Consider the following 25,970-nt stretch of genomic DNA (forward strand, 5'->3'; position numbering starts at 1 on the left):
TTAATTGTTAAATGCTTTATGACGGGCTCATTCTATTTGCAAAACTAATCATTATATACATGCATATATATGCACATCATTTAAATTTGATATCACTTGTGATATTTATGAAAAGTTTAAAACCTTTTCTTTTAATACTGAAAATAGATTTAAATAAATATATAGCAACTATCCTTTAGATTTAATGCAGATAAGTTATAAAGACATGTTTCAGTCACACACTCCACCTGTTTCTTGTCTCTTTTATGTCGAGCCAATGTCACTTCACCATAGCTTCCTTTTCCTATCTGCTTGATAAGGTCAAACATTTCAAGTCCGTTACCATGGGCCATGATGAGTGATTGCTGTCAGTTCACTGCAGGTTTCAATTTATTATTGTGAAATTACAAAAATTAAAAATTACAATTCTTGTTAATAAAAATGTCACATTACTTATGCCATGTTCTGTTGCTAACTGCAAATGATATTGAGAAATTGCCGATGAACTGATGAAATCTTAGTTGGATGACGATTTTAAAATCTCAACCAGGGTAGTCTTTGTTTTAAGTGTTTTAATGGAAAATTTAGTTGGAATGGCAGTATTCATATATTGTGATATATTTAGATTATATCCATGGAGTATAGATAGCTTCATTGTTAACATGTCCGATCCACAGGCACAGCGATCCATCTAATCATGACAAATTCCTTCGTTGTTTCATCGCGATCGCTGTCCAATCCATTTTCTATTCTTGGTCACTCAGACACTCACAACAGAAAATCGACTGTTTCAACACTTAAATAAAGTCTTTCCCGTAGTTCTTCTTCGTCGTGAAACAATCATCATCAAAGTTCACACGTATTTGACATACACAGTGCAGGTTTAGACCGAAAAGCTTTCTCGTTTATGAAGGTAAGTGCACCATGGGATTTGTTGATGACACGTTTCCTAACTCAATATACAAGAGATTCTTTTCAAGGGAAACAACTCGTCACGAGAAGAAAATTTGCGGGCAATACCATGAAATTAAACCTGATGAGAATATATACGTCTCTGATGAGGCGTAACTCTGTGTAAATATCATGTCCATTTTAAAAGCATTCGCATTGTTTGTGTAGATAATTAAAAATAAAAAGAGGGTTAAAATAATAAAAGAGATAACGAATAGATGATATGGAATATGTGATATATATAACGTCCAAAAGGGTAAGGTGGGTTAAAAGACATCAGAGTCTATAGAATAGACCGATGTCTTTCAAATAGTTAAATAATGCCTTCGAGTCCACGGAACTGAAAAGAGTTTTCATATCGGGGACTCGAAAGGAGTTATCACGAATGTGTTTAAAATCGAAACATTCTATTAAAAAATGTTCCACTGTAAATGGAGTGTCATATGCGTCACGTTGGCATGAAGGTAGATCTTCTCGTTTTAAAAGGTACGAATGAGTAGGATATGTGTGCCCAGTACGGAGCCGAGCGAGGACAACTTCCTCTCTACGATCTTTCCGACTGGGAATAGATGTTTTATTCAGGTTCGGTTGTACTTTACAAAGTTTTTTGGTGGTCTCTCGAGACCAGCGTTGCTGCCATTCATTTTGAATGGCTGTACGAATAGTAGGTTTAAAATCTGTGTATGGTAGTTTGATATTTGTTTGTTGGAGATTGAATGCATTTTTTGCTTCCCTGTCAACATATGCATTGCCTTTAATTCCGACATGGCTCGGAATCCATAGTAAAGTTATTTTTGACTTATTTAAGATACGAGATATTCGAAGAGCAAGGTTTTGTATGAGAGGGTTTTTAGGATCTCGTAACTGTAAACTCTGTAGGACAGATAGAGAGTCTGATCATATGATTGCCTTTTTAATGCGGTATTCATCGATATGGTCGAGGGCCAAACCATTGGCGCATGCTTCGGAAGAAAAGATGGAGGCGCCGTCTGGTAGTCGAACTGAAGTGCAAGAATTAGCAGTGCAGCAGGCTGCTCACACTTTCTCACCTTCTTTGGAACCATCGGTGTATAGTTGTGTATGAGAAGGGTAATTCGAAATGCATTCCCGAAAGGAGGATTTGTGTTCTTCGGGCATAACACTTGATTTCCCTCGCTCATGTAATGTAAAGTTAAAATCAGGTGTTTGAATGGTCCACAGAGGAACATCAGATATGTTAAATTCAGCTATGTCTGTCAACTTTATGTTGAGTTAATGCAGGAAACTTGAAATTAGGATACCAAATGTTGGCAGAAGTTTTTGGTTTTGCGTAAATATGTTTTGGTATTTTGGGTTGAATACTTGGTCGAAAGCATGATTTTTAGGGTTCGATCTTAATTGAGCTGCAAACTGTAATGCAGGTTTTTTCTTCTGTCATAAAGGGATGATTCATTTGCTTCCACGTACAGGCTTTTTACAGGTGTTCGAAAAGCTCCAAGGGCTAGACGTAGCCCTTGGTTATGGATTGGGTCTAACATCTGCAGGTACGAACTGCGCGCCGACCCGTATACCATAGAACCATAATCCAGTTTTGTTCGAATAAGTGATCTGTATAGGCGCAAAAGCATTTCACGGTCCGCTCCCCAATCAGAATGAGAAAGGACTCGTATAATGTTTAACGCCTTGGAACACTTATCCTGCAGATACTTTATATGTGGTATGAAAGAATAAAGAATGAGGCCCAGAAATTTAGTCTGTTCAACAACAGGAATTCTAGTACCATCGAGTGTTAGATTTGGGTCATTGTGTGCTTTTCGTTTTTGACAGAAATGCATGCACACAGTTTTAGATTTAGTGAATTTGAAGCCGTTTTCGTCTGCCTAATTTTGTAGTTTGTTTGTTGTTCTACCGTGTGCATGTTCTTAGATCTGTAACAGATCAAGAAGTCATCCACAAACAACGACCCTTCTGTTGATTGACCAAGACATTTGACTATATCATTGATTTTAAGGCCAAACAGGGTGACTGATAGGATTTCACCCTGTGGGACTCCCATTTCCTGTTTAGACGTTTCAGAAAAAGTTGAACCAACACGGACTTTGAAATGTCTATCTGATAGGTAATTAGATATAAAATTGGGAAGGTTTCCACGTACGCCAATGCCGTGAAGATCTTTCATGATGCCATACTGCCATGTAGTATCATAGACCTTCTCAAGATAAAAGAACACGGCGACAAGGTGTTCCTTCTTGGCGAAAGCCTCTCGAATGAATGTCTCTAATCTGATGAGATGGTCATTTATCCCTCTTCTGTTTCTAAAACCATTTTGAAGAGGGGATATTATATCGTTGGCCTCAAGAAACCAAACTAGTCTTGTGTTTATCATTCGTTCTAAAGTTTTACATACACAACTAGTCAGAGAAATAGGACGATAGTTGTTTGGCTCAGTAGCATTCTTTCCCGGTTTTGGGATAGGTATAATTGTCGAGTTCTTCCACGAATCGGGAATATATCCGGAAGCGTAAACTTTTTTTTTTGCAAATGCATCAGCAATTTCAGACCTAGACGAAAAAAAAATGTTTTTATTAATGAGGTGGGAGGATGTTGACTTTTTCTTTTTCCCACTTGTTTTCCAAATCATATCCCATACTTTTTTGGAGGACGTGTTATTATTATATTGGGGGCTCTCACTCATTAGTAATCCATATCATCTGTATTACATATTTCGTTCAATTTTGGCTTTTAATTCCAGTGGAATTTTACCCCCAATACTTTATTGATTTAAATATTATTCATTTACTATGTCAGTAGCTCCTATATATGTATCATCATCTCCAGGAATACTTAGAGTCAAGTCGCTTCTCTGCAGCTCAGTAGAGTCAAGCTTCTTCTCTAGGTCTATTCTATTTCAAGTCTTAGAGTCGAGTCGCTTCTCTGCAGTTCAGTAGAGTCAAGCTTCTTCTTTAGGGTAAAAGTATTCTATTTCTCATCTTTTCCATAAATACTTAAGAGTCAAGTTGCTTCTCTGGAGTTCGGCAGAGTCAAGCCTCTTCTCTAGGTGTCGTTTTGGAGTCTTGATGTTAAATTTTAAGTTTAAGTTGTATTAAGGGTATGTTAAGCAAGTAGAGTGAGTAGCCCCTGATATGCCAAATGTTAATAATGTATACATGAACATGTACTTCTCAGTGTATCTTATTCATGTTTTTGCTAACAAGTGTAATAAACAGATAACTGTTTATCGTGTTTTAGTTGTATATAAAATGATAATTTGACATGTTAAATGTTAGATTATAGTTTGTATACAACTATATGTACTTCTACATGCATGGCTTGTTTACTGTATGTTTTGTTTAGTCATGAATTTATGATGTTAAAAAATGCACTTAAATGTTCATGTACATTTTGTATCTTTTCTTTGTGTTGCTTATTACAAGAATGTATGCTTTGGCAGGTCTATTTCCTGTGTTGTGTCCATATGCATCTTGATACGTAGCTATATAGCTAGTCATATCTCTATGCAAGTTGTTGATATATTTATGAGTGGGGTAGATTTTGACCAATCGGCATTATCCCCTAGAGGGGTATTAGTATTGACAGCATCCTATTCATTCTTTGTTTTTGGCGGATTATCATCGTTTGTTTATACGCACCCACCCACCGTCCCCAGATTCACATTTGATGTACTTTTATTTATTCATTTTTCTTCACAAACCATTTTTCTTCACAAACAGGTCACCTGTTTCTTCCTGTATATTGTTCCTTATATTGTTAGGTGGGCTACTCACTCTTTGTAATTTATTCTTTAACTCAGGTTTTAATTCCAGGCTTTTAATTCCAGTGGAATTTTACCCCCAATACTTTATTAATTTAAATATTATTCATTTACTATGTCAGTAGCTTCTTTATATGTATCATCATCTCCAGGAATACTTAGAGTCAAGTCGCTTCTCTGCAGCTCAGTAGAGTCAAGCTTCTTTTCTAGGTCTATTCTATTTCAAGTCTTAGAGTCGAGTCGCTTCTCTGCAGCTCAGTAGAGTCAAGCTTTTTTTCTAGGTCTATTCTATTTCAAGTCTTAGAGTCGAGTCGCTTCTCTGCAGTTCAGTAGAGTCAAGCTTCTTCTTTAGGGTAAAAGTATTCTATTTCTCATCTTTTCCATAAATACTTAAGAGTCAAGTTGCTTCTCTGGAGTTCGGCAGAGTCAAGCCTCTTCTCTAGGTGTCGTTTTGGAGTCTTGATGTTAAATTTTAAGTTTAAGTTGTATTAAGGGTATGTTAAGCAAGTAGAGTGAGTAGCCCCTGATATGCCAAATGTTGATAATGTATACATGTACTTCTCAGTGTATCTTATTCATGTTTTTGCTAACATGTGTAATAAACAGATAACTGTTTATCGTGTTTTAGTTGTATATAAATTGATCGCCGAGCCTTTGTCCGCCAAATTTTAAAATCACTGTAGTTTGAAGCAGTTGGGCAATTCAAGTAGCGTCTTAGAGCAGCTGCCCGATTACTGCGTGTTTCAAAAGATTCTTCTGATAAAAGGAACTTCGTAGGTTTTGGAGCGGATTTTGAAATTGTCTTTTGGGCAATAGAAGTGAGTGTTTCAGTAAAAGTTTTCGATTGGGTCGTCGAGGTTGGTAAAATTTTCTGTGGTTAGTTTTTCAATGCACATGTGTTGGAATTGGACCCAATATGCTTTGTGCATATTCCATCGAGGTAGAGGATTATCAAGAGGAGTACCAATATTCTTAAGAAAAATTGGGAAGTAGTCACTCCCACAAAGATCATTATTTACCTTTCAGTCATAATCAAGTAGAATGGAAGGATGGCATAATGATAGATCAATGTGGGTACGAGAGCCTGTAGCAGGGTGTAAATAGGTAGGGGTATTATTGTTAAAAAGGCACAAGTTATTTTTATCTATAAATTTCTCAATACGTCTTCATCTCTCGTCTGTGTTGGGAGAGCCCCACAGGCTATTATGACCATTAAAATCACCGAGGATTATGATTGGGTGCGGAGCATGGAGACGACGTTATTTAGTGACTCCCAAGTGAAAACAATACTTGGAGGGAGATAATTTGATCAGACGGTTATTTTTCTGTGTAATGTTGCACAGACAGCAACAGCCTGTAAATTTGTGTTTAACTTGCTCATTCTGTGAGGAATATTTTTATGTACAGATACCGCTGCGCCACCTGCTGCTCTGCTAACTACAGTTGGAATGTTAGTGTAGAGTGAGAAATTTCTAAAAGTGATTGGGTTTTTGAGCATGATTTCTTGTAGACAATTTTTTTTTCATTTTGGCTGGATTTCGATGGAGTCGAAGCACGAAGCGCTGGGGCATTCGTCTCCATCTCATCATCGAAATCCAGTAGGACATTGAACCGGTTGGTCGGGTCCTCAGATCTTTTGCCAAAGGTGACATTGAGATCGGACCCATCAGATTTGCCTCTGGCTATTTTAATTATTTTCCTAGGTCTGTTGGTTGGTGATGTTGCCTCTGGCCTCAGTTGGGATCTAGGAACAGATGTGAGTGAGCGAGATTGCTGCGAACGCACATGTGCCCTAGATGGGCCAACCTTTGGAGGTTTTTCTCTTGAAGAGGAAGGTGTTTTTGATGGTGGTGCTGGTTTTGTAGGTGGCCTAATTTTGTCAATCAACTGTTAAATGTTTAATCTGAACCCTGAACATTTTTGATAATGTAGGTCAAATTTGGAAATTGGGTCACAGTGACCATATTTTGTCAAAGAGTTGTTAAATATTATTATCTAATCTATATGACCCTTTTTGATAATGAAGGTCAAATTTTGAAAATTAGGTCACAGTGACCTAATTTTGTCTAACATCTGTTAAAATTAATTTCTGACACCTAAGACCGTTTTTGCTAAAGTAGGTAAAATCTTCAAAACTAGGTAACAGTGACCCATTTTGGTCAAACTACAGTAAAATGTTTAGTTCTTAACCCGATGACAACTATTTATAATGAAGGTCAAATTTTCAAAAATAGGTCACATTGACCTAATTATGTCAGATATCCATACTGGGTTAATTTCTGGAAATAAGACGCAGGACTTCGTTACCTGCAGGTAGGGCGTAAGAATTGCATGATCGAACGAGGCGACTAAATTTGGGGTCTTATCTTTTTTCTTCTTTCTAAACAACTTTCTTCTTCCTAATGTCTCCCTTGACAATGCCTCACTTTTGGCCTTTAGTTGAGCGTTCGCCCCTGTGAGGAAGACTTTTGGTTCTGTCCCCTGGCCGAGACATACCAGAGTCTGTAAAAATGGTAGTTTCTACTCCTACTTAACGCTCAGTAATTTAGGAGTGGGACGAATGGTTCGCCCGTTGTCAGTATAATGTGACCGGGTGGGGTGTCCTGCTGGATGTTTTCGGCAGTATGTTTCAGTGAGGTAGCACTATAAAGTCGGCACCAGTTCCGCGCTATCACAAGGAGGCAAAACATATCGCAGCCTCCAAAAACACACACGCATACACTACACGGATGCATCTTACACACAGGGGAGGCCTTCCTTAAATGACCATAGCTGTTGATAGGATGTTAAACAATACTAAACCAAACCAAACCAAACGTTAAGTATAATCTAATAATATAAATCAATATATCAATTTTTCATATGGTTCATTTTCAACGTGTATTTAAAATAATTTTGCGTTAGGTTCCTTTTTTAACGGCTTCCCGGTTCAATTTTAAACGGGGGTCCATTTTCAACGTTCCACCGGCATTTTTTCTATAATGATATTTGGGATTTTAAAATTTCTCTCTACTTCTTAAACACCCTCAGAAGAAATGACTTAGCTGTTTTTAGGATGTTAACCATAAAAACCCATGTCTATCGGGACAGTCAATCTGTGATACCACCGAGGTACTTCTGTACCTCGGTGGTATCAACCGGACAATGATTTATACAACCTCAGACTCTTCTTCAAGTTATATAGGCATTGTCTTCAGAATTCTCGATCTCAAGGAATTCCGGTAAACATTGTAAGACAATGGACAAAATCTGTTGATTTTCGATTCCTTTATTCACATTTAAAACAACAATACATATATAGATATATTACAAAACAAAATTTAACAATCAACATCAGCATTCATTGTTTATAACCCTTTTTGTGTACGTAACTAATACCGTTGACTTGCTAAGGCACATGCTGCTTCATCAAGATTTTGGCTCACAATATAGTTCGGTCAGTTGCTGACAAATCGGTGTTATAAATTAATTGAATAAAACTCTGTATGATATATCCTACCTCTGTTGTTTATGTGATATACCCTACCACTGTTGTTTATGTGATATACCCTACCACTATTGTTTATGTGATATATCCTACCTCTGTTGTTTATGTGATATACCCTACCACTGTTGTTTATGTGATATATCCTACCACTGTTGTTTATGTGGTATATCCTACCACTGTTGTTTATGTGATATACCCTACCACTATTGTTTATGTGGTATATCATACCACTGTTGTTTATGTGGTAAATCCTACCACGGTTGTTTATGTGATATATCCTACCTCTGTTGTTTATGTGATATATCATACCACTGTTGTTTATGTGGTATATCATACCACTGTTGTTTATGTGGTAAATCCTACCACGGTTGCTTATGTGATATATCCTACCATTGTTGTTTATGTGATATATCCTACCACTGTTGTTTATGTGGTATATCCTACCACTATTGATTATGTGGTATATCCTAACTCTGTTGTTTATGTGATATATCCTACCACTGTTGTTTATGTGATACATCCTACCATTGTTGGTTATGTGGTATATCCTAACTCTGTTGTTTATGTGATATATCATACCACTATTGGTTATGTGGTATATCCTAACTCTGTTGTTTATGTGATATATCATACCACTGTTGTTTATGTGGTATATCCTACCACTGTTGTTTATGTGGTATATCCTACCACTATTGGTTTTGTGATATATCCTAACTCTGTTGTTTATGTGATATATCCTACACTGTTGTTTATGTGATATATCCTACCATTGTTGTTTATGTGATATATCCTACCACTCTTGTTTACGTGGTATATCCTAACTCTGTTGTTTATGTGGTATATCCTAACTATGTTGTTTATGTGATATATCCTACCACTGCTGTTTACGTGGTATATCCTACCACTCTTGTTTACGTGGTATATTCTACCACTGTTGTTCATGTAATATTTCCTATATTCGTTAAAAAATGATATTTTGGCAATTACCTGCTTCATGACTAATTTTCTCCAGAATATACCCCACAGCATGCTTCACACACTGACTCAGTAAGAGTAAGTCACGCACTATCACTATTAATAGAGGTGGTTAGGTTATATCACCAACCACAAGGTCATATACCAACTCATGGCAGAATACAACGTCCTGCATGCATCAATAAATTAGGCGATGAACAAACGACATGAATCTATTACTTATCTATATGATAACAGATGTTGATGTACTAAACATCTTTTTCTAATCGATGTGATCCTTTTAAAGCTCTCAACATACATCACTTATACATTCCTTGTACCTGTGGCACAGTTATACAAAGCACTGTTACAAAATATATAACATATAGATATAATTGATACAGCTATATCTAAAATAAACGTAAAAGGATTCATAAGTTTTGATTATTCGGATAGGTATAATTGTCGACATCAACGTTTGATTATTAACATATAAACTATATCAATTATACAGTATTGTCTGCGGACAGATCTAGGCTACGGCCAACACAGTGTTACATCCTGTATACTTCACCGCGTCATAGTAAAATGTCCTAGACGTAACTCATCCCTTATACCCTCGTGTTATATCCTCGATATAACATCGTGTTGTATCCTCGTTATTACATCGTGTTATATCCTCGATATAACATCGTGTTGTATCCTCGTTATTACATCGTGTTATATCCTCGATATAACATCGTGTTGTATCCTCGTTATTACATCGTGTTATATCCTCGATATAACATCGTGTTGTATCCTCGTTATTACATCGTGTTATATCCTCGATATAACATCGTGTTGTATCCTCGTTATTACATCGTGTTATATCCTCGATATAACATCGTGTTGTATCCTCGTTATTACATCGTGTTATATCCTCGATATAACATTGTATACTATCTTCGTTATAACAGCGTGTTGTATCCTCGTTATAACGCCATGTTTTATCCTCGTTATTACGTGTTATATCCTCGCTATAACATTGTATACTATCTTCGTTATAACAGTGTTTTATATTCTCGTTATAACATTAAATTAGCACTTTGCTATAATATCGAGTTATATCCTCGTCTTAACATGGCATTATTAGCTCACCTGGCCCAAAGGGTCAAGTGAGCTTATCCCATGGTGCAGCGTCCGTCGTCCGGCGTCCGGCGTCCGTCAACTTTTTCCTTTAAAATGCTACTTGTCCTGAATGGCTCAGAGGATTTTGACCAAATTTGGTCAGGAACATCATTGGCCAAAGGGTTCTCAGTTTTGTATAAACGGAGGGTATAACCCCCCTGGGGGCAGAGGGGCGGGGCCAAATAAGGGGAAAATAGGTAAATCTTTAAAAATCTTCTTCTTCCCAACCAATAGAAGGATTTTGACCAAATTTGTCCTAGAGCATCTTTGGACAAAGGAGACTCAAGTTTGTATAAACGGAGGGTGTGGCCTCTTTGGGGGCAGAGGGGCGGGGCCAAATAGGGGAAGTAGAGGATTTTTTCTCTCCTACTATACAAGTGAAGGGATTTAAACCAAATGCAGTCTGAAGCTTGGTCAGGAGCATCATTGGCCAAAGGGTTCTCAGTTTTGTATAAACGGACGGTATAGCCCCCCCTCGGGGCAGAGGGGCGGGGCTAAATAAGGGGAAAAAAGGTAAATCTTTAAAAATGTTCTTCTTCTCAACCAATTGAAGGATTTTGACCAAATTTGTCCTAGAGCATCTTTGGACAAAGAAGACTCAAGTTTGTATAAACGGAGGGTGTGGCCCCTCTGGGGGCGGAGGGGCGGGGCCCAATAGGGGAAATAGAGGATTTTTTTTCTCCTGCTATACAAGTGAAGGGATTTTAACCAAATGCAGTCTGAAGCATGATTAGGGACAAAAGAATCAATTTTGTATAAACTGAGGTGTGTGGGCCTCCTTCTAAGGGCAGATGGGTGGGGCCCATTAGGGGAAATAGAGGAAAACATCAAATATCCTTCTCCTTTTGTACCGATGAAGGGATTTTGACCAAATTTGGTCTGGAGCATCATTGGCCAAAGGGTTCTCAGTTTTGTATGAACGGAGGGTATGGTCCCCCTGGGGGCAGAGGGACGGGGCCAAATAGGGGAAAATAGGTAAATCTTTAAAAATCTTCTCCTCAACCAATTGAAGGATTTTGACCAAATTTGTCCTAGAGCATCTTTGGACAAAGGAGACTCAAGTTTGTATAAACGGAGGGTGTGGGCCTTCTGGCGGCATAGGAGCGGGGCCCAATAGGGGAAATAGAGGATTTTTTTTCTCCTACTATACAAGTGAAGGGATTTAAACCAAATGCAGTCTGAAGCATGCTTAGGGAGAAAAGAATCAATTTTGTTTAAACTGAGGTGTGTGGATTCCCCTTCTTTGGGGCAGATTAGTGGGGCCCATTAGGGGAAATAGAGGAAAACATTAAAGATCCTTCTCCTTCTGTACCGTTGAAGGGATTTTAACCTAACCAAACTTGTTTTAGAGAATCTTTGGGCAAAGGGAATTGAATATTTATAAATGGAAGATGCAACTTTGTTACTTGTACTCCTTTGATAAACCTGAATGGTACTCAGCAGGTTTTAAATTGAAAAATAAAATACCAGGTGAGCTATTAAGGCCCCTGGGCCTCTTGTATCATTCTTGTGATATCGTGTTATATCCTCGCTATATTATTGTGATATATTTTTAAAACTATCAATCAGGAACCAGCCGGACATTTTGTGTTTAGCTAAACAAAAGGCCCAGAGGGCATGCACCGCTCACTTGGATAACAAGAGGCCCAGATGGCCTGTATCGTTCACCTAACTATGTTTAAAATAATTGGTTTGAAGTAAAGATATAGCACTCCATGGTAGGTGCTGAAAGTACATACCCACCAATTATACAAAATTGAGTCCCCTTGGCCCAAGGATGCTCCAGACTAAATAAGGATAAAATCCCTTAATCCCGATGGTCGAAGAAGGATTTTAAAGGTTTTACCTCTATTTCTCCTATTGGGCCCCGCCCTTTTGCCCCCTGGGAGATCACACCCACTGCTTATACAAAATTGAGTTCCCTTGGCCCAAGTATGCTCCAGATCAAATGAGGATGAAATCCCTTAATCCCTATGGTAGAAGAAGGATTTTAAAGGTTTTACCTCTATTTCCCCTATTTGGATCCACCCCTCTGCCCCCAAGGGGGCTCCACCCAAAATTTTTACAAAATTTAGTCCCATTGGCCCATGGATGTTACAGACAAAATTAGGATAAAATCTCTTTACCCATGCGGTAGAAAAAGGCATTTCAAGATTTAACCTCTATTTCCCCGCAAATCTGCCCCACCCCCCCCTTATTCAATATTGAGATCCCTTTACCCATGAATGTTTAGGACTAAATTATAGTAAAATGATAAAAAAACACCTTTAATCTTTAAGGTAGAAGAAGGATTTACCTCTTTTCCCCTATTCGGCCCTACCCCTCTGTCCCAAGGGGGAGGGGGTACAGCCACCGTTTATACAAAACTGAATGCCCTTGGACTAAGGGTGCACCATACTAGTAGTGTTTTAAAGGAAAACCTGACAGACGGACGACGGTCATTTTTCTCAGAATAATGGCTATATCTTTACTTTGGTTCGCCGACTGATGTTCACCTGTCGACAGCCACCTGTATAGTGATCACTGACACAGTCAGAGTCTCGATCACTACACTGTTGTTTAGTGACCACTGACACAGTCAGAGTCTCTATCACTACACTTTTGTTTAGTGACCACTGATACAGTCAGAGTCTCTATCACTACACTGTTGTGTAGTGACCACTGACACAGTCAGAGTCTCTATAACTACACTGTTGTTTAGTGACCACTGACACAGCCAGAGTCTCTATCACCACACTGTTGTTTAGTGACAACTGACACAGTCAATATCTCTATCACTACACTGTTGTTTTGTGACCACTGACACAGTCAGAGTCTCTATCACTCCACTGTTGTTTAGTGACCACTGACACAGTCAGAGGCTCTATCACTACACTGTTGTTTAGTGACCAATGACACAGTCAGAGTCTCTATCACTAAACTGTTGTTTAGTGACCACTGACACAGTCAGAGACTCTATCACTACACTGTTGTTTAGTGACCACTGACACAGGCAGAGTCTCTATCACTACACTGTTGTTTAGTAACCACTGACACAGTCAGAGTCTATATCACTACACTGTTGTTTAGTGACCACTGAAACAGTCAGAGTCTCTATCACTACACTGTTGTGTAGTGACCACTGACACAGTCAGAGTCTCTATCCCTACACTGTTGTTTAGTGACCACTGACACAGGCAGAGTCTCTATCACTACACTGTTGTTTAGTGACCCCTGACACAGTCAGAGTCTCTATCACTACACTTTTGTTTAGTGACCACTGACACAGTCAGAGTCTCTATCACTCCACTGTTGTTTAGTGACCACTGACACAGTCAAAGTCTCTATCCCTACACTGTTGTTTAGTGATCACTGACACAGTCAGAGTCTCTATCACTACAGTGTTGTTTAGTGACCACTGACACAGTCAGAGTCTCTATCACCACACTGTTGTTTAGTGACAACTGACACAGTCAATATCTCTATCACTACACTGTTGTTTAGTGACCACTGAAACAGTCAGAGTCTCTATCACTACACTGTTGTGTAGTGACCACTGACACAGTCAGAGTCTCTATAACTACACTGTTGTTTAGTGACCACTGACACAGGCAGAGTCTCTATCACTACACTGTTGTTTAGTGAACACTGACACAGTCAGAGTCTCTATCACTACAGTGTTGTTTAGTGACCACTGACACAGTCAGAGGCTCTATCACCACACTGTTGTTTAGTGACCACTGGCACAGAGTCTCTATCACTACACTGTTGTTTAGTGACAACTGACACAGTCAATATCTCTATCACTACACTGTTGTTTAGTGACCAATGACACAGTCAGAGTCTCTATCACTACACTGATGTTTAGTGACCACTGACACACAGTCAGAGTCTCTATCACTACACTGTTGTTTATTGACCACTGACACAGTCAGAGTCTCGATCACTACACTGGTGTTTAGTGACCACTGACACAGTCAGAGTCTCTATAACTACACTGTTGTTTAGTGACCACTGACACAGGCAGAGTCTCTATCACTACACTGTTGTTTAGTGACCCCTGACACAGTCAGAGTCTCTATCACTACACTTTTGTTTAGTGACCACTGATACAGTCAGAGTCTCTATCACTACACTGTTGTGTAGTGACCACTGACACAGTCAGAGTCTCTATCACTACACTGTTGTTTAGTAACCACTGACACAGTCGATTGTATTTGTAGACTTGAATATGTAAATAACTAATGAATCAATACACAAACGAACATACCAATAACACATTTTCACGTTACTGACGAGATGCTACAATGATCAAAAATGTTTCCTGTATAGAATATAATATAGATAGGTATATATCACATATTTGTCAACTAAAATGCCCCATTTCTGAAGATCCCGAGAACAACAAGCATTATATCTGCTTGTCAGTCTGTGTTTGTATGTTCTACTGAAGCAGTGGGAAGACATAACGAGTAAAGAAAAAACAAATAGAGGAAAAAATCAGAAGTAAAACACGTATATACAATTAATCAAAATGCCCTTAAGATATTAATATCAAATACAAGGTGTAAAAGAATGCCCCAAGAAGAACATAAATCATGACCGGATAAACATTGTTCCAAACACTTGGAATACATCTACGATTAATTTCTCTCGACTTTATATCTAACAAATACTAATTGTAATGGAGGACCATTACAGAGATCCCCCAACCTGCTCTCATAGTCGCAAAGATGCATCCGAAAAAGATCGCAATGCCATAATACAAAACATAATACATGTACATAATAAATTTAAGCATCAAACAATTTCTAAATTGCGACCAATCAGAAGTCTCTGTGTGGTTGCTATGGCAACAAAACATATGCGATTGCATTTGCAGTCCCCTAATTCCACTATATGACAATTTTCATAAAAATCGAACAATATCTAAATTTTGACAAATCAGAAGCCTCCGTGTGGTTGCTATGGCAACAAAACCTAATTTTTTAGTCCACCTAATACCCCTATATAGGGATTTTCATTAAAATCGAACAATCTCTAAATTTCGACAAATCAGAAGCCTCTGTGTGGTTGCTATGTGGTTGCTATGGGAACGAAACCTATGTGGTTAAATTTGAAGTCCCCTTATAAACCTATATACCGATTTTGATCAAAATCGAACCATATCTAAATTTCGACAAATCGGAAGCCTCTTAGTTCACACCAAATTATAACCATGACATATTTATATCCACAGCTTCCAACCACAGCGTCACGTTTACAATACAAATTATGTACAAAAAATAGGTAATCCTTATTTAGGACGAGTTTGTAACTTTCATGTCACATATTAGTAAGTAGACGGGACTATATAATAGCATTCCTTGAGGGGAAACAAATTGGTCACATAGGATACATGTATATCATAACATGAGCTTGATGTGGGACTTTGTACTACAATGTCACATATAAATATGAACAAGTTGCCTTGACTGGGGACGTGTTTGTATACCAGGTCACAAAATGTACAAGTAGGAAAAGCTGGTATTTCCAGACAGGCGCGTAGCTGCCTATACGCGAGTACGCAGCTGAATCCACATTATTTTGACAACAAATTTTTTTTTTATTAAAAAAAATGTGGTTTGAAATTCAGCCGCGTTCGCCAGATCTGATAATTACCACACTGAATACTTTATAAATCATATAGACTAAATCGTACACCATACCGTAGTATTTTTTTGAAAAGTTGTCGGCCTTTGCAGCTCTTCAAAGCCGGAAGTTTGCACGCGCCGTATTTTCGAAATGTAAACAAATGTTTACATCGAGTTCTTAAAAAAGTCATCAGCAGAATCAGCGATAGAAAAGAGGTAATTATAACTAAAATGTTACTATGTATGCCTAGTGTTTATTTGTTTCGGTCTGTTTGTTGAGTAATGACATGTTTGACCATGTCTGTGAACCGATTCTAGCGAGACTGACAACATTTTGAACTAACCAACCTTAATCAGTGAATTCATGATGCAAATGTGAAAAATTCTGGTGCATTTGTCGTATTAGTTACTCTGCATTTTTGAAATAGTTCCTTCTTGGTAGATTAGTTATATTGATACATGGAATTTTTATGAAAAAAACATTTCTGGTAAACACAACGCTCGTCATTTTTTTCATCTACGGAAGCGCATAAAGGTCAAAAGTATTCCGATTTCATACATGTACGGAGCCACAATTTATTCTTCCAGGTTCTAATTACGCAAGAAATATGGCACAGAAGAGAATTGACAGCTTCTTCAGCGTAGGTCCAAAAACTGGGCTGTCTGAAAAAGGCACCGATGCAACCGAGCCTAGTACATGTATGTTTACTTTAACATGCTTTTAACATAAAAAGCTACAAACAATAGTCAGTACATGTTAAGTTATACATGTATAGTTAATGATGACAACAATTGTAACTTTTAATTTTGTTTAAACTTTTCAAGATTCAAGGACAGTATGATTTCAAACTTTTACATTACATTCATTGCAATCCATGCTTTAAATATTCGAAATCAAATTGATTCTATAGTCAATTTTATGCACCAAAAATTCTAACACTTGTCCAAGTATCGTCATATGTATTCCATATGTATATTTATAGCGCCCGGTACGTCTGGTGTGAAGGAGGGTCCTGAACCTATGACTTTAGATAAAGATGAGCTCGTGGGGATTGCGTACAGTCCCGATGACTTGTATCCTGATCCAGCAAGGTTAACAAAGGCTTCAGATGACTCGATAAAAGTGAAAGTGCTGCAAAACAACAAAGAATGGGCCAAAACTTTTAAGTTTCCGTCAAGGTAAACTGATTCTGATTCATTTGATTTAAAGATGTGAAGTTATAACGGTTGCAGATCAATAGAAAATTGTAGTTTAGTCAACCAGTATTGTATAGAAAAATACCGTTAAAATCTCTAAACACAGTCCCGAGGTCTCAAAATCGATGGTTTATGTTGAGGTCTTTTTGTGAGTGGTACATGTGGGAAAATAGACGCAAGCCCGTCTCTTACCACTCGATTGTAAACCCATATTAATATACTGCTTCTTCCACTTGTTCGATGTTTGGTTCCATTATAATTATATTAGCGCGCTAATGACATGTTTACTATATAATTAAGACGAATAAAGTATAGTGAATATACTCATATATCTGATAACGTTATTGAAGTACCAGTATCATAAGTATACTAGTAAGATACTAGATATATACTATTAAAATGGAATCATTTGCTTCCCTGCTTTCCGGATTTCTACGTATTTGGTTGCAAAATTGTTCCATTTCAAGTTCGTACACTATTTCTTTATTTTATTATTTCAGTATTGAGTATGGAACGAAGCGTCAGTTCTCGGTAGATTGGCTAGAGAAGTATGACTGGCTTCGATATTCAGTTTCCGAGAATTCAGTGTATTGTGCTCCCTGTATTTTGTTTGGTGCTTCATCTCCAAAGGAGAAAACATTCATCAATACCCCAGTATCAAAATGGTCTAACCTTGGAAAGTACATCAAGAGACATACCGAGCCTGGTTCGAGTCATCATAGCTGCTGCGCTAGTGCTAGTAGTTTTATGAAAATCATCGAAGGGAAACAAGCAAGCATTACAGCACAACTGTCGAGAAACAAAGTCGAAACTGTTGCTAAAAATAGACAGGTGCTTAGATCTGTTATAGAGGTCATCATTCTGTGCGGTCGACAAAATATTCCACTTAGAGGTCATGATGACAACAATAGTAACTTTACTGTCCTGTTGAAAGACAAGGCCAACAGGGATGAAATCCTGAAAACACACCTGTCCTCTAAATCTAAGGTTACTTACACTTCGCCTATGATCCAAAATGAATTAATCACTTTGTTGGGAAATAACATAAAAGGCAAGATAGTTCAGCAGTGCAACGATGCTATTTGTTATTCATTTCTTGCAGATGAAGCTACTGACGCGAGCACTATGGAACAAATTGCTATGTGTGTAAGATATTATTCTGAAACTGAACAGGACGTGCGTGAAGACTTTGTGGGATTTGTGCAAGCAGAATCTACAACAGGAGAGGCTCTTTTTAACAAGTTTATTGAGGGGCAGCGGGACGCAGGATTAGACATCTCCAAGATGAGGGGACAAGGGTATGATGGGGCCAGTAATATGTCTGGTTGTCATCGAGGTGTGCAAGCTCGGGTCCAGCAAGTAGTTCCCCAAGCAATGTATGTGCACTGCAAAGCCCATAGCCTTAATTTGTCAATTGTGCATGCCTGTAAAGAGGCACTCGTCAGAAACTTGTTGGACACAGTACAACAAATCGGATTTGCTTTCAAGTACTCTGCCAAACGTCTTTTAGCTTTCAAAGAGGAGCTTGGCAACGATCCCGTGGCACAGGAAGAGATGCAGAAGAGAACACGTCTTCAAAGTCTGTGTGAGACGCGATGGGCTAGTCGGGCTGACGCACTTTACACTTTCAAAGCTGCATACACATCAATTGTAAGTGCACTGGAGGTGCTAGAACGAGAGGGAGACTCAAAAGCACGGAGCTACAGATGCAGTATCCTTGGGTTCGACTTCATCATCTCTCTAGTTGTGGTTGAATTCGTCCTCCAGGGTGTTATGCCTCTAAACAAGCTGCTACAGAAGCAGAATATCGACTTGATCGAAGCAGCCAAGGAGAGTCGAGTTCTTATAGCCACATTTCGTGCAGAGAGAGCCGATGATGCTGTGTGGGATGGGCTTTACGACAAAGCAGTTGCCATGGCAGAAGACCAAGGAGTCGAGCCTTCAAAGCCTAGAACAGCTCGACGCCAACAGCACCGTGGCAACGTGCCTGCCGACTCTGTTTCGGAATACTGGAAAAGAGCATTGTTCTATCCATTTCTTGATCATCTAGTTGTGGAACTAGAAGACCGTCTTGTATCCAGCAATGAGAGGTTTAAGGCTCAATATCTCATCCCAAGCCTTCTTCCTGAGCTCAGCCGAGATCACGAGGATTCCATCTTCCAGGAGTATGAGAGTGACCTCAGTGGGGATCGGGAAGCCTTCCGAAATGAGGTTTCTCGATGGAAAGTAAGATGGGAGCTGGAGGGGACAAAACCCTCAAATCTTACTGACACATTGAAGGCTACGAACAAGACTCTGTATCCAGACATCTTCACCTGTCTAGTTGTACTAATTACGATGCCAGTGTCTACCGCTACCACCGAGAGGCAGTTTAGTATCATGAGACGCCTGAAAAACTTCATGAGATCAACGATGCTCACAGAACGGATGTCTGGACTAGCCCTGTTGCACGCCTACAGACACATGGAAATAGATATTGATATTATCATTAACGAGTTTGCGGCCAGCAAAGGCCGCAAGTTAGACTTGCTGTGAAATGTAGACTAGTTGAAATAAACGAAAGTAAAGCTATTCATCTCCATTTTTATGCTAAAATAAATGGATTTTCGTTGGTCAAGAAAGCTCTCCGGAGGCCCCAAAACGCACCAAATTGCACCATTTATTTCAAAATTTTCAGGGGGGGGGGGGGGCATGCCCCCTGACCCCCCTAGATTATTTTGAATCCACATTCTTTATAGGCTAGCTACGCGCCTGCCAGACCGCGTAAAATGATAACAATTAGCCATGATTGGGGACGAGTATGTCCCGTCCAGGTCACAAAACAACGTGAGAAGGTGTAGCGTTGGGACGAGTAGGTTATTAAAGATTGCATACAGATGATAAAAAGTAACCATGATTGGGGACGACATATCACTTCCAGGTCACAAAATAATGTGAGAATTCCAGGTGTAGCGTTGGGACGAGTAGATGATTAAAGATCTCAAATGATGATAAAAAGTGGTCTTGATTGGAGACAGTTTTGTACTACCAGGTCATATAAATATGCTAACAGTTAGCCTTGATTGGAGACAAGTTGGTAATTCCGGATATCATAAAAGGATAAAAAGTAACTACGATTGGGAACGAGTTTGTATTTCCTGGTCACAAAGATATGATAACAAGTAGCATTGGGACGAGTTAGTTACTCTATAACGCATTTAGATGATAACACATAGGTAGCCTTGATTGGAGACGATTGGATTTATACTTCAAAATCAGTTACGAATGGCAACCAGTAGCTATTTTCAGGGAGGAATTTGTACCACCGGATCACATACAAGTACATTGTAAATGGGATTATGAATAGCAATAATTGTGATAATAAGTGGTCTTAGTCAGGGACGAGTTAGTACCACCGGGTCAAATACATATGAAAACATGTAGCTTTCTAGAGGACGAGTTGATACTACTTGATCAGAGAAATGTGATAAAAAGTAGTCTTGATAACGGTAAGATGGTACCACCGGGTACAAACATAAAAATATGATAAAAATAAACTTGATACGGGACGAGTTTGTTCTTAACTATAATGCAATTTGTGACGAAAAATAGCCTTGTTTGGGGTCGAGTTTGTATCACCAGGTCAAATAAATTTTAAATGTTGAATTATTTAATGGAACATGTTGTAACAATCTGGTCCCGGACAGTAAGGAATCTCTAGATCTGTAGAAACTTTTTTTATACATTTTTTAGTTTTCAGTGCTATATATAACTGTCAACATATAATTTATGTTTTAAAATATTTTTTTTTTTTTTTTTTTTTAGTAGTGCTGACGGGGTTGTGTTTGTAACTTTCAATTCAAAGTTAGCAAGTTATAGATAAGGACAATCATAAACATCACTGACTTATATAACGGTCTATAAATAGTTATATTACAGTCTATAAATAGTTATCGTCACACAATGATCTGCCAGCAATGTCCTTCCATTCTTGTCGATAGTCCGTTACAGAATGGAATGTACCCGTATTCACAAATATATGTAGTCATCCGTGTAGTGCACCAACTATACTATACATATAAATTCAGGCACTGCCGATAATGAAAGACTGATAAGTTGATAACAACGAACCAGAGCCGAATATGGCCCGTTTAAAGCGTTCTGAGAAATGAAGACTTTGGTTTTGGCTGTTAGGGAGTTGTGTCTATGCAACAGTTAAGGTGAAAACGGTGACCACGTACAATTGGGCAACTAAATGGCTACTTTGAAGTGACATATCTCTAATTAAAATACCATGCCCATGTTATGGCAGTATGACAACAGCCCGGTCACTATTTTTTCTAGTTAAATGTTAAAAAACGAATAAATAAAATTCTTTCATCATTTAAAATATATAATGATTGTAACTAACGTGTCTCCTAATGAACACGTGTTGTGTTTTGAGCAAATTAACAGGAGTATCATTTAACTCCTACTTGTAAGTACCAAACTTTAAAACATGATTTTGTATATACACGGTGATAAAGGGGGACGTGACGTATACAGGTATGGGACCGTGCGTCACGCGCCTGGATAACGACACATCAAAATAGCGGCGAAAACAACGTTTACTACTTTTTATGGCAGGATTTCAGCAATTGCAACGTTAAGTGTTATATTCTCTCTTTGTTAGGTGCTGAAAACTACCTTCCTTAGTTTCAAGGGCGTTCGGCGGTTATTTAAACCTTTATACTAAGGTGTGTAGTCTACGGTACCTACCACTGAAGCTGGAGCTGGCCTTCCTAAAGTTCTACACTCAAGAATATGTTTTCGCTGCCATTTAAGTGTGATATTATCATTGGACGTGGCAAATGGTCCTCATCCTGATAAATCCACGTGTCGCAAGCAGGCTGGACTATTTTTACCATGCTGTCGGTCAATATAGTATCAATATTTGACGGTCCCTGTGTTTGTAACCCAACGTCAATATACATACAATTCCGGAGTAATTGCCTGTCAGTTTGTATCCTTATTTCAACCAAAATTAGCAATGGTCACACTTATCAGACTAAAATATGAAGAAAATACTATTTAGACCGCATAACTGAAGGACGTTTCAATTTGTAAAATTAGATTCGATATATGAATGTACCGGATTGGTCGTGTATTTCAATTCTAATTATATTTCCATTGTATATGACGTTCACATTGATCTTTACTACTTTGGTAAAGTTCTGATTGTCCCGAGTGTAGGACAACAATCTTTATGGACTACGAATACAATTCTATAAATACTACAGTTGAAACAATGTCGTCCCATTTCTCGGTAACTGAAGACGGACATACGTAACCATACTACCTGCCCTAAGACTTATTGTGATTTTTTGACGATGTTAGGCACAGTCTTTTGAGCTTTTTGAAGGCATACGGTGATAACAATTCGATACAGGAAACATTACGAATACGAAAATGTTTCGAAGTTAACTCGGGGTATGGTACAGCAGACAAGACCATAATGGATGCTGTCATACTTCCTGTTTACGACACAGTGCTCTTAAAGGCAAACTTTAGGTAAGTCACTCTCCTGGTTGTGTACGGTTGACTACATGCCAAATAAATAATGGTTCTATTTTCAGTCAACGATGGTAACAATATTCTTGAGAAATGATAGACGTTGAGCCTATCATTTCAAAGTTGGTACCGAAGACTTTATAACAGATAAATGTCAACTCTATTTCCGGTTCATGCTATACCATCATGGGCGAATTCGATCTTCAACTTGTCGTTTGTTAAATTCATTCAGTTTTCTTCTCAGGTATGAAAGCATATTGCTCAATTCAACTGTTGGCAAGGAACATTGCTGAATGGTGTATATGCGTTAGTGAGAGTCTCAATAATGGCTGAAGTTGAGAGTGTTACAGTGCATTACGAATGGCTGATCATTCACTGTATAGAGGGATTTCACAAATCAAGGCTTGTTCCACTGTTTTGTATGTCGCCGATTGAGTTCAACGATCCGTTGAGACAGAGATACCCCATCGCACTCGTCGTCAGATTCCGGGGAAATAAACAACACTTCTTCTTCTTGACGTGTACCGTTAAGTGTCTGTTTTTTCATACCTTTGTCACTCTTAGCCGTAATTTGAGACCGCACTACAAATGGCGCGTTCTCGGCCTCCTCAGGACCAGCAGATGTCGTCATAGTGTCAAAACCACTGTCCACCTGACCTGAAAAAGACTCACAAAGTGCGTGCCTCGGATTATCTTGGTAAGAACCATCCATCACACAGATTTGGCTGGGTTGTCTTGGATCGATGGACTGGCCTGTGCAGCAGGTAGGCGGGGTTCGTGGCACACAACCATTTTCAAAGTATGTTGTCCCTTGTCGGATAAGATCCCGGTACACATACTCCTGTCTAGCGACACCTGGTGGTCGATAGGCACACTGGTAAGTAGTCGCGTTCATTGCCATTTCTTTTGTGAGTTTAGGTTTACATCCGTTGTATGGTAACTTTGATTGGTGTGGTCTTGCATTCTTAAGTTCTTGGATGGCAGCAAGAAGTAGTTTAGTCTGGACACATCCAGTCAAACTGTTGTGTGAAAGCGTAACCGGGGGACTCAATTGACCTCTACTCATTGACACAAATAACTGTTCCAGATCCCTAGATCTTAACTGACATTTGTGTTGGTCAATGTTGTCGACGATAGAGTATAATTGGCCGAGGTTAGGCAACAGCTCGAGGTAGCGCGCACATAGATCCGAGAACAGGCACACTAACATGACGGGAGGCAGTTGCGCGGGGGTCACCCGGTCAATCTCCAGCAGTAGATTCACTAAGTGCAGATCTAGTTTTAAACCTGGCGTCTTTGATATATCCAAACCCCGTTTTACCTTGCTCAAAGCGTCCAGTAAATCTTTTGACAATACGACGAGTAATGTGCAAGGGCGCTGTGCAGATCGCCACTTGTGTACGTACGAGTCTATCTCTACTCCGGAGCAAGAACCCTCCATTGTCAAAACCTCGGTTTTTGATTTGATAAACTGAATGAATAATTTGGATATCTTTTTCACGTTTAAGTTTTGTTGGGAACATAACACGGCGATCGCTGGAGTGTCATGCTCATCCATTCCTGAAACATTAATCCAGAATCATTCTTACGTTACTTATTGTTGATATTGGTTCATATTACATCAGGAGAAAAGTTAAATTATTTACCAAAATATATAGAGGGTCTCAAACGGTAGTGGTTGATCATAATTTGTATCCATTTAAAGAAGCTAATCCTGAAGTATATATAACGAACTTCGAAGAATAAGTAGAACATTAGAAATCATTCATGAGAAGGAACCAAGACCACGTAATCAATGATCAGGAGTGTATTATTTTTTTTCACCAATAATTAAACCACTCACCTGGGCCCGTATTCATGAAACCGTGCTCATGCTCAAGCATAGATTTTGTGCTCAAGTCTAATTTCTTGTTCTTGTTAATAAATCTATCTAAATTTGCCAATGATTTGGAAACGTTTTGAGAGACTTAATGCCAGATGCTGTTTCCAATGTTAACATTTGACTTTGTGATCGTGTGACATAAGTTAAGCGAGTTGCAAAAAAGATGGTTTGAGCACAGAATCCATGATTGAGCATGAGAACGGTTTCATGAATACGGGCCCAGGAGCTGGTAAACTACAACAGGCATGGGAGACATGGACCTCTGTCGCAGTGGAACGAAACATAAAGGTGATTCGAGAGAGATCAACCATTGGGTGGGAGGGTTGAATATACCAACAAGACAAACAATATAACCGTAATCCAATATCACGGTCATTAAAACTTTGAAAAATCGGTTGTTGAATATAAACAAAGAAAAGATTGACATGGGATAATTGAAAGTACGAAGACGGTAAAACCATGTGTTCCAGCAGGTTAAGGGTCTTTTGCTTCATCGTCAACATCCGCCATGTAAATCTAGGACATATCAAGTATTGTCACGTTGTCAAATAGAAAAACTGGGGCGGTGACAACGGAATAACACGGTACATTAATAAGCATTATCAAAATTATCGACCTGTACTGGATAAGAGTAATGAAACCTATATAACGTATATGGGAGAAATAACCCGCTTGCTAGGAGAGATGGAACCTATAGCTTGTTTGAATGAAATATAGCACTGGTTAGGACTAACCAATATATTATTAATATTAATAAATTGAAATGACGTAGTACCATATCAACCTACCTTGAGAGGTTGCTTCCAGTTGGTTGTTCGGCGTCTCGATGGCTAATTGCTCACTAGTTTGACGGTTTGGCACCGATCTAAACATCTGTAAATTACCTACAACACGTTGAACCAAAACATGACTAAATCTAGTGTTACTTTTAAAGCATTACAAACAGCACGGTAACACATGGGATCATTGAAAGCGACCAGTTTCACCAAAGCTCCTTATTTTCACTTTTCAAACTCGATAATTAAACAAGAGTACCGCGGGGCGATCAATATACGCCCGTCGAATGCCATATAGTGTTATATACTTTCTTACATTCAAATAAGATCTGCATCATTCTAAGAGTGGTTAGCTGACATGCTATAAACAAGAGGCCCAATGGGCCTGCATCGCTCACCTGGTATAAAACTCACACTTGTAACCTTAAAAGTGATCTAAAATAAAGCTACAGGCAAAATATCAGTATTTATGATTAAAATTCGTTCAAAAGACCCTGTTATTATTTTTTTAAACATTTCACCCCTGTGATTGAAAGTTGAACAAAGTCATCATGTTGAACACATTGTATAGGCTTTCATCTCAGGATGCAACTTGCAAAGTATAAACATCCTGGGACCCATGGTTATTCATAAGAGGTTGTTTAAAGATTTTAAACAAATTTGACCCCTGTGACCTTGAATATAA

The 25,970-nt window shown here is 38.6% G+C and overlaps 3 protein-coding genes across 7 annotated transcripts in view; 1 reads left to right on the plus strand and 2 right to left on the minus strand.

Moving 5' to 3' along the window:
* The window catches only part of LOC110447975 (serine/threonine-protein kinase Nek4-like), a 28,397-nt gene extending 27,476 nt beyond the window's left edge, over positions 1 to 921 (minus strand). For all 4 annotated transcript variants that reach the window (XM_021494172.1, XM_021494094.1, XM_021494017.1 and 1 more), the window contains exon 1: positions 228 to 921. In XM_021494172.1, the coding sequence (XP_021349847.1) occupies positions 228 to 332 (105 nt within the window). In that variant the 5' untranslated portion in view covers positions 333 to 921. The remainder of the gene's footprint in view (positions 1 to 227) is intronic.
* A 14,311-nt stretch (positions 922 to 15,232) lies between these two features.
* On the plus strand, positions 15,233 to 19,774 carry LOC110448208 (52 kDa repressor of the inhibitor of the protein kinase-like). 2 transcript variants are annotated; one of them, XM_021494379.1, is made up of 2 exons: positions 15,233 to 16,600; positions 16,885 to 19,774. In XM_021494379.1, exon 2 carries the CDS (start codon positions 17,498 to 17,500, stop codon positions 19,631 to 19,633), a length of 2,136 nt encoding a protein of 711 aa, XP_021350054.1. In that variant the 5' UTR covers positions 15,233 to 16,600; positions 16,885 to 17,497; the 3' UTR covers positions 19,634 to 19,774. The 2 variants fall into 2 exon arrangements, with proteins under 2 accessions (XP_021350054.1, XP_021350131.1); XM_021494456.1 differs by having other exon boundaries at positions 15,233 to 16,117; positions 16,490 to 19,774.
* Positions 19,775 to 19,833: 59 nt separating this feature from the next.
* Positions 19,834 to 25,970, minus strand: part of LOC110447199 — a gene marked incomplete at its 5' end in the record, with an annotated part of 13,997 nt that continues 7,860 nt past the window's right edge. Inside the window, 2 exons of the mRNA XM_021492777.1 lie at positions 19,834 to 24,187; positions 25,298 to 25,393. Of these exons, the coding sequence (XP_021348452.1) occupies positions 23,025 to 24,187; positions 25,298 to 25,393 (1,259 nt within the window). The remainder of the gene's footprint in view (positions 24,188 to 25,297; positions 25,394 to 25,970) is intronic.

This window comes from Mizuhopecten yessoensis, unplaced genomic scaffold, assembly GCF_002113885.1.
Source record: "Mizuhopecten yessoensis strain PY_sf001 unplaced genomic scaffold, ASM211388v2 scaffold39, whole genome shotgun sequence".
In the NCBI taxonomy this organism is placed as follows: Eukaryota; Metazoa; Mollusca; class Bivalvia; order Pectinida; family Pectinidae; genus Mizuhopecten; species Mizuhopecten yessoensis.